This window comes from Onychostoma macrolepis, chromosome 06, assembly GCF_012432095.1.
Source record: "Onychostoma macrolepis isolate SWU-2019 chromosome 06, ASM1243209v1, whole genome shotgun sequence".
Lineage (NCBI taxonomy): Eukaryota > Metazoa > Chordata > Actinopteri > Cypriniformes > Cyprinidae > Onychostoma > Onychostoma macrolepis.
Window position 1 is genome coordinate 23,242,231 of NC_081160.1, and position 8,960 is coordinate 23,251,190.

An 8,960-nucleotide genomic window follows, 5' to 3' on the forward strand; every position below is an offset into this window, starting at 1 on the left:
CTCCCTCGGACTGGAGCTACATGCAAGATCTCGCCTCGTGGAGTATCAATGATCCTGAGAAAGGTGAGGGATCAGCCTAGAACTACTCGGGAGGACCTGGTCAATGACCTGAAGAGAGCTGGGACCACAGTCTCAACGGTTACCATTAGTAACGCACTACACCGTCATGGATTAAAATCCTGCAGCGCGCGCAAGGTCCCCCTGCTCAAGCCAGCACATGTCCAGGCCTATCTGAAGTTTGCCAAAGACCATCTGGATGATCCAGAGGAGGCATGGGAGAAGGTCACGTGGTCAGATGAGACCAAAATAGAACTTTCTGGTATAAACTCCACTTGCTGTGTTTGGAGGAAGAAGGACGAGTACAATCCCAAGAACACCATTCCAACCGTGAAGCATGGGGGTGGAAACATCATGCTTTGGGGGTGCTTTTCTGCAAAGGGGGCAGGACGACTGCACCGTATTGAGGGGAGGATGGATGGGGGGGGGCATGTATCGTGAGATTTTGGGCAACAACCTCCATGGCTGGGTCTTCCAGCATGACAATGACCCCAAACACACAGCAAGGGCAACTAAGGAGTGGCTCCGTAAGAAGCATTTCAAGGTCCTGGAGTGGCCTAGCCAGTCTCCAGACCTGAACCCAATAGAAAATCTATGGAGGGAGCTGAAACTCCGTGTTGCCCAGCGACAGCCCCAAAACCTGAAAGATCTGGAGAAGACCTGTATAGAGGAGTGGGCCAAAATCCCTGCTGCAGTGTGTGCAAACCTGGTCAAGAACTACAGGAAACATCTGACCTCTGTAATTGTAAACAAAGGTTTCTCTACCAAATATTAAGTTCTATCTTTCTATTGTATCAAATACTTATTTCATGCAATAAAATGGAAATTATTTTAAAATCATACAATGTGATTTTATGGATTTTTTTTTCTTTTTTTTTTAATTCTCTCACAGTTGAGGTGTACCTATGATGAAAATTACAAATCTCTCCATTCTTTATAAGTGTGAAAACTTGAAAAATCGGCAGTGTATCAAATACTTATTTGCCCCACTGTATTTGATGAATAGAAAGTTCAAAAGAAGAGTGTTTATTTGAAACGAACTCATGTTTTAAAGTCACGTTTGACCAACTGATTGCATATTTGCTGAATAAAAGCATTACATTTAGTCATTCTGCAGACGCTTTCATCCAAAGCGACTTACAAATGAGGACAGTAGAAGCAATCAAAACCAACAAAAGAGCAATAATATGCAAATTCTAATTAATTTCTATTAAACACAAACCCATACCCCAAAGATTTGAATGGTAGTACATCATGGTGTCTGCTTAAATATTAAGCAGCACAACTGTTTTCAACAATAAGTAATGCTTTTTGAGCTACAATTTAGCATATTAGGATGATTTCTGAAGGATCATGTGACATTGAAGACTGGAGTAATGGCTGCTGAAAATTCAGCTTTGTATCACAGGACTAAATTATATTTTAAAATATATTACAAAAGTTATTTTAAATTGTAATATTAAACAATATTAGTGTTTTTTTCTTTTATTTTTTGAGCACCTAAATGCAGCCTTGGTGAGCATAAGAAACTTCATTAAAATATTTAAAGTTAATGTTTACGAACTTTCAACAAGTACTGTATGTGATATATACACACATCAAAAGTCTAGATAATTGTCTTCCAAGGTCTACACAATAAGTAAATTTACATGTAACAAATGATGTAGTGTCAGGTTTTAAATGTCAGCTTTTATTTTTTTTCAGCATGGGTGGAAAATTTTTCATTTTACAGTAGTCATAACATTTCTGCTCTCTGTAACATGGACTAGTAACTCATCTGCTTGGGACAACAAATCAAGCCATTTCTTTTATTGTTTTGACACATGAAAATACTAGTAATTAAATGCAGATACTTGTACATTTCTGTAAATTTGCTTTAAAAAAAGCAAGAACTTTTTCTTTAGCTGATTTCAGATGTAAATATTTGCATTCAAAATATTTGATGTATAAAAAAAAAAACAGCAAATGTTTGCCACAAAGCCATGTTGTGCCACAAAGTAAATCTCCTCCAAAGACATTAATCCCAGTGCTGGGAGGCTTTGTGGATACAGCCAGGCTGTGCCCAATGCTTCATTTGTTCACTAAACATGAGAGTGAAAACATGGAACAGAAAAATTGATTAGTTGTTTGATGCAGGCAAAGTGCTGGACGTCCTTCTCCCCCCAAAGAGAGGTGAACATATTGACATCAGAGCAGTGGTTCTCCATTTGAAGGGTTCAGAATGGATCCATCTGAAAGGTAAACACTCAGGATCTCCCCAGAATTTTCTGCCATGCTGCTTGGAACCGTTTTAGGCTTTAGTGGTGCCGGACTGTGATGCTTGTTGGCTGTGCAGCTGCTGAAGCTTCATATTCATGACTTCCACAACAGCTGTTGGAGGCAGAGGAAACTCTTGTTTAATGCATTTACGATTTGTGTAGGGGTTTCATAAACAAATAAATAGATATACGTAAGTGAAATCACCTTGTTTCATAGCATGTTTTTCTTGAAGGGCAGGCTGAATTTTCTCAATTTGTTTCGTAAGGAAGTCGATTTTGCGCTTAAAGAACTCTTTGCCATCCTCTACATTCTGAAAAGACAAAAAAATAGTGAGATTTATTTGGTAATGTTTTCAAACTATTATACAGATGGGCAAAATCTTGGCTCACCTTCTCCACAAAATAACCTGTTCCGACATCCACTAAGACATGATCCACATCATTCAGTTTTCCAGGCACATACATCTGTAATAAGCAGTTAAGGGAACATCTTATCTGAGATTAATACAAATGAATACAAATGAATTACTGATACTTGTACAATCTACTGAATGATTGATACTTTCTGAGACAACATTAATCAATCATCACTCTGTTGAAAGGATACAGAACTGGTGAGTGGGACCAGTAGTTCTTTTCCTGAGGGGAAAAAGTTAAATGAATTCAGTGAACAGATTAGATTTTACTAAGGATGTAACAGTGGAATAAATCAATTTATTTAAAATAAGCATCATATAAAGTTCAGCAGTAATACACACCTTCGTTGCTTTTGTTAAGTACATTCAAACTGTCTTTGGCCTCCACATATTTAGTTTGGACGACTTTCAACTGGCCTATGGATGATGACAGGAACTCTGTTTCCTAGAAAACAAATTCATGTCATTTTGTTTGTTGACATGGCTTCGAAAAAATGCAGTTTACTAGAAAAAAAAAATATATAGAAAAACGTTTATCCTGTGCAGATTTGTTTATTAATTAATTCTGTCATAATTTACTTATGGTAAGGCAGAATGTTTTGATACAAGTGATTAACAGTCACCATTCAGTTTCATTCCATTCTATGCAAATGAATGGTGACTGTGGCTGTCGCATTTCATTTTGGGTTTCATGGAAGTCATACGGATTTATAAGAACAAGAATGTTTGTATATAATGACAGAATATTGAAATTTGGCTGAAGTATCGGTTAAATGGTGAATTACAGAGCACAACCAGCAGCGCGCGTACAGACAGCATGACAGCCGCTGCGTGCACTTCACTAAACCACGGACTGATTAAATCTGCGCTTATTGCCATACAAAATGAAATGAGGAAATTATTACATTTATTACACAATTTACCTGATCAAGCTGAGTTTTCAGACCTTCTAATTGTGGAAGAGACAATTCAGTTAGATTCACCGCCATGTTGACAATAGAATAGGGTGAGGAAAGCTTCCGGGTCAACCGGACATTACTGAAAGGACTTTTAGCAACGATTTTGTATTTCAATAAACATCATTCAACAATATTTTAAAAACAAATGCCAAAAAATAATCATTCAAATACTCTGTAAAGCTCACAAATATTCTCGATGGCTTTTTGTCTTTAATAATGTCAGTTAAAAGAATGAATTCACCCTGTAACACAATACAATGCATCAAGTATTTTACTTTTATGCACATTTGACAAAATGATATCTAGATTTTACAACAAAAGTAATGTGGATTTTAAATACACTTATTTATGGAAGCCCAAAATGTAATGAGAGGTGAATCAAAGAAACCAAGGTCAATAATTGACAAATATAAATTATAAATATAAATTAGTTAAAAATGTATATATACCCACAATACAGTCTCTAGATTTACTCATCAGTAGAGGTCTAAATATTTCATCTATTGTTATTAAGGATGTAGCACTATCTGATCACTTCTGTATTTTCTTTGATATATTGATCTCTGTTACCACTGAATCTAGATCTGTCTCTGTCAGAAAGAGATGTATTAACGAGAACACTAGTGCGCTATTTATGAAGGCTATATCTTCAACACCAAGCATTTCTGCATACTCTGTTGATGTTCTCCTGGATTCATTTAACTCAAAAGTTGAGAATGTTATTGATGATATCGCTCCTGAAATAGTCAGCAAGAAGAATGGCAGACAAAAATCATCTTGCAGAAAATCAACAGCAGGGTAATTCTAGAATTGGGCGTACATTTCGTGTCTTCCAGGTAAACCTTCTGTTATTTTTCAAAAACAAAAATTTTACTGAATCAGTTTTGAATAATAACACAATTTATATTAAGCTATCACCAAAAACAATGCTTTTATGTACAGTATATTAAGGGACATTAATATATCTCTCTCTTCGCCTCCTGATTCATACATTCAGCTTGAATTATCATTAAATAATTAAGTCTAATTTTCATATTTTTGTGTTTAAGTTATTATTAAGTTACATAAACAATTGCATAAAATATCTAATTTTGTAATATTTGTAATTTCATTAATAAAAAAAATACATTTTGTGTCTGTCCCTACGTTCTGGTCAACTCTGTTACCTCAGTTATAAAAAGGCATAAAATTTTTAAAGCATTCATAGAAAAAAACATGTGACTTGCACCAAGTGATGTCACTTCCTCTGGTAGGAATCTTTGGAAAGCATTGATGTATGTCTTTATTCTTTATTCTCATTAATTTGTACAAAATGTTTAGGATACACCAATAGTAAATTAATTATTTGTCAAATCTGTTATTGTGATTTTGCAGTGAATCTCTCATTCACTTTTTAAAAACAATAATATGATGGAAATCCATAAAATTCTGTTCATGCCATGTGGTATCTGCTTTGAGGGTTGGCATCGTGAGCTAAAGCACAAAATGGTGGAAAATGTCAACTCTGTTAGTTTTTTTAAAAAGTTTAATGATAACAGAGTTTACAATGAGTAACAGAGTCAAATGTTTCCAATCACATTTAAGTATTTTGCATTATTATTATGTTTATTTTGGATTCTGGGTCATTTTACTGTAAATGATACATTTGTTTTACATCATTACAGGCTAAAGAAATTGAATTACAGGTAAATTAACCTCTCAGCAGCAGAAAGGCAAGGGCAACAGAGGGCACAGCGACATGCTGACCCTGTAAGGAAGGCAGAAAATAGACAGAGACAGACGACACAAAAGGAAAAAAGCACCACTACTCAAAATTAATGTTTTGCTCTAATGTTTATGAATACTAATGTAAACATATGGCTACAAAGTAAATCTAATATACTTGCAAACTGCTATTCCTTGAATCAAGAGCTCTGTCTTTTATTATGTCTATAAAAAACTTGCATAGTGCACATTTAAATACTAAATAAAGACATATGGGCAGAAATTGCCAATAACTGATTTGCATGCCCAGGGTGAGGGAGCAGCTATGTCGTTTTATTTTCCAGATCTTTGAACACATTAAATTAATTTTCAGTTACATGAAAGATCTGTAATTCACATGTATTTTATAAAATTAAATAGTTGTTACATTTAAAATGGTTTCAGTTTCAGAATCTGGCAGAAAATGTTGCTGTTTTTGGTCTTTTAACTACAGGTGATCAACTCTGTTTTCTGATGTCATCTCTGTTACCACCAATGTCAACTCTGTTTGTTTAAAGTTTTGCTTTAAAAATGATAATTATATGTGTTTTATTGTTAACAAATTGCTCAGAAGCTAATTAGCCTAAATAGTACTACTACTACTACATGAAATGTTAAAGAATTTCATAAATTTTTAAAGCTATGATTAGAGAAAATACACACCATGTTGGCAACTTTTCAGTTAAACGAGTTGATATTTTTACTCTAAAACAAAAAGTCTATATATTTTTAGGTTTAAAGTTGAATTAATGGATTAAGAGACAGATGTTCTTCTAGGGAGGACAGGGTTTTAAATTGTGTTACATTTGTTAACTGTATATGTTTGACCCAATTTGTCTACAACAGAGTCGACAGATTTTTCTGTTAGTACATTGATTTTCAGAATAAATATTTAAAATCTTACAAGTTTAAGATCAGCAAATATTAAATTTAAAGTGTGTTCTATGAAAATAAAAAAGTTTAACCAAAAAATAAATTCCTATTTCTTTCTCAGCTTGAAATGTACCCGCAATTCTAGAATGAGTCAGCAGTTCAGAGTATGAAAAGACAATGCAGAAAAGCTGAGCTGGATGTGGCGGAAGACGAAACTTGAAATTCACTATAGCATCTATAAAGACACCCTTCATGCTTTCAATGTGGAACTAGCCACAGCTAGACAGACCTTCTTCTCAAACCTCATAAACAATAACTTAAACAACACTCGCACTCTTTTTGCTACTGTTGAGAGACTAACAAACCCCCAAGTCAGAATCCCAGTGAAATGCTCTCCGACAGCAAATGCAATGAGTTTGCTTCCTTCTGACTATGTCTGTTTTTGAAGCAATTGATAGCAAAATTTTGGAAGAAATAGTACAGCACCTTAAATCGTCAACCTGCAATCTTGACACACTTCCCACATCTTTTTTCAAAAGTGTGCTTAACTGTTTAGAAGCAGATCTCTTAGAAGTGGTGAACGCCTCACTTCTTTCTGGGACTTTTCCAAACTCCCTGAAAACTGCAGTTGTTAAGCCCCTTCTGAAAAAGTGCAATCTTGATAACACCATGTTGAACAACTATAGACCAATATCAAATCTTCCTTTCATAGGTAAGATTATTGAAAAGGTAGTTTTTAATCAGCTGAACAATTACTTAAACTCAAATGGATACCTGGACAATTTTCAATCTGGTTTCCGGGCGTATCACAGTACAGAGACCGCGCTTATTAAGATAATAAATGATATTCGCTTCAATTCTGATTCTGGCAAAATATCAGTGCTGGTACTACTAGATCTTAGTTCTGCGTTTGACACTGTTGATCATAACATACTTCTAGAGAGACTGGAAAACTGGGTCGGGCTTTCTGGGATGGTTCTCAAATGGTTCAGGTCATACTTAGAAGGGAGAGGTTATTATGTGAGTATAGGAGAGCATAAGTCTAAGTGGGCGTCCATGACATGCGGAGTCCCACAAGGCTCAATTCTTGCACCACTCTTGTTTAGCCTGTATATGCTCCCACTAAGTCAAATAATGAGAAAGAACCAAATTGCCTATCACAGCTATGCTGATGAGATCTACCTAGCCTTATCTCCAAATGACTATAGCCCTATTGACTCCCTCTGCCAATGCATTGATGAAATTAACAGTTGGATGTGCCAGAACTTTCTTCAGTTAAACAAGGAGAAAACTGAAGTCATTGCAATTGGAAACAAAGATGAAGTTCTCAAGGTTAATGCATACCTTGATTCTAGGGGTCAAACAACTAAAAATCAAGTCAAAAATCTTGGGGTGATTCTGGAGACAGACCTTAGTTTTAATAGTCATGTCAAAGCAGTAACTAAATCAGCATACTATCATCTCAAAAACATTGCAAGAATTAGATGTTTTGTGTCCAGTCAAGACTTAGAGAAACTTGTTCATGCCTTTATCAGCAGCAGGGTGGATTACTGTACTGGTCTCCTCACCGGCCTTCCAAAGAAAACCATTAGACAGCTGCAGCTCATCCAGAACGCTGCTGCCAGGATTCTGACTAGAAGCAGAAAATCTGAGCATATCACATCAGTCCTCAGGTCCTTACACTGGCTTCCAGTTACATTTAGGATTGATTTTAAAGTACTTTTACTCATTTACAAATCACTCAATGGCATAGGACCTAAATACATTGCAGATATGCTCACTGAATATAAACCTAACAGACCACTCAGATCATTAGGATCCAGCCAGAAATACCAAGCATTCACACAAAACAAGGGGAGTCCGCTTTTAGCTATTATGCCGCCCGCAGTTAGAACCAGCTTCCAGATGAGATCAGATGTGCTAAAACATTATCCACATTTAAATCCAGACTCAAAGCTCATCTGTTTAGCTGTAACTTTGTCAAATGAGCACTGTGCTACGTCAGAACTGATTGGACTATGTATAGTCATTTTCTATTCTTAACTGTTTTAAATTCTTTTTAAATCTTGTTTTTATTATTTTTTAATTCCTTTTTTTTATTGTTGTGACTTTTTTAATGATTTTTTCATTTCCTTTTATGTAAAGCACTTTGAATTACCACTGTGTATTAAATGTGCTATATAAATAAACTTGCCTTGCCTAAAAATCGTATTAATCTTCCAATTAATATTTTTCTTTTCTCACATCCATCACTTGGCCAGCTCCTGCACACATATCAGAGAAACAATGTCAAAAATTTAGATCCCCATGTCCTCTGAATCCCGTCCTTGACATTCTGAAGACACAGACTTCATTGTTTATGGTCCTTGCTGCTGGAACAGCCTGTCAGTTTATCTATTATTGCTATCACTTGCCCTGTTCACGCTGTTTTCCCCCATATGTACTCTTTAATTCTTAAATATACCGTAGTTCCTCCATGTCTACTACACCATGGCCCGGTTTCACAGACAGGGCTTAGGCTAAACCAGGATTAGGCCATAGTTCAATTAGGACATTTAAGTAATTTTTATAAACATGCTTAGAAAAAAAACATTACTGGGGTGAATCTTAAGGCAAAACAAAGGCACTGATATATTTTATGATCAGTCAGTTCA

At 35.5% G+C, this 8,960-nt stretch overlaps 1 protein-coding gene across 1 annotated transcript; it reads right to left on the bottom strand.

The window, feature by feature from the left end:
* Positions 1–1,726: 1,726 nt before the first annotated feature.
* On the bottom strand, positions 1,727–3,773 carry pfdn5 (prefoldin 5). Its single transcript, XM_058779205.1, has 6 exons — positions 3,655–3,773; positions 3,074–3,176; positions 2,923–2,954; positions 2,706–2,780; positions 2,521–2,626; positions 1,727–2,427 (listed from the first exon to the last, which is right to left on the bottom strand). The coding sequence occupies exons 1-6, from the start codon at positions 3,718–3,720 to the stop codon at positions 2,348–2,350; spliced, it is 462 nt and encodes a 153-aa protein (XP_058635188.1). The 5' UTR covers positions 3,721–3,773; the 3' UTR covers positions 1,727–2,347.
* Positions 3,774–8,960: the final 5,187 nt, after the last annotated feature.

Excerpts from the sequence above, each read along its gene's own strand:
- pfdn5 (XM_058779205.1), bottom strand. The coding sequence starts at position 3,720 with ATGGCGGTGAATCTAACTGAATTGTCTCTTCCACAATTAGAAGGTCTG. Across the intron at positions 2,955-3,073 it reads ACTTAACAAAAGCAACGAAG|GAAAAGAACTACTGGTCCCA; the intron begins GTGTGTATTACT and ends TTTTCCCCTCAG. Across the intron at positions 2,627-2,705 it reads CAGGTTATTTTGTGGAGAAG|AATGTAGAGGATGGCAAAGA; the intron begins GTGAGCCAAGAT and ends TTGTCTTTTCAG.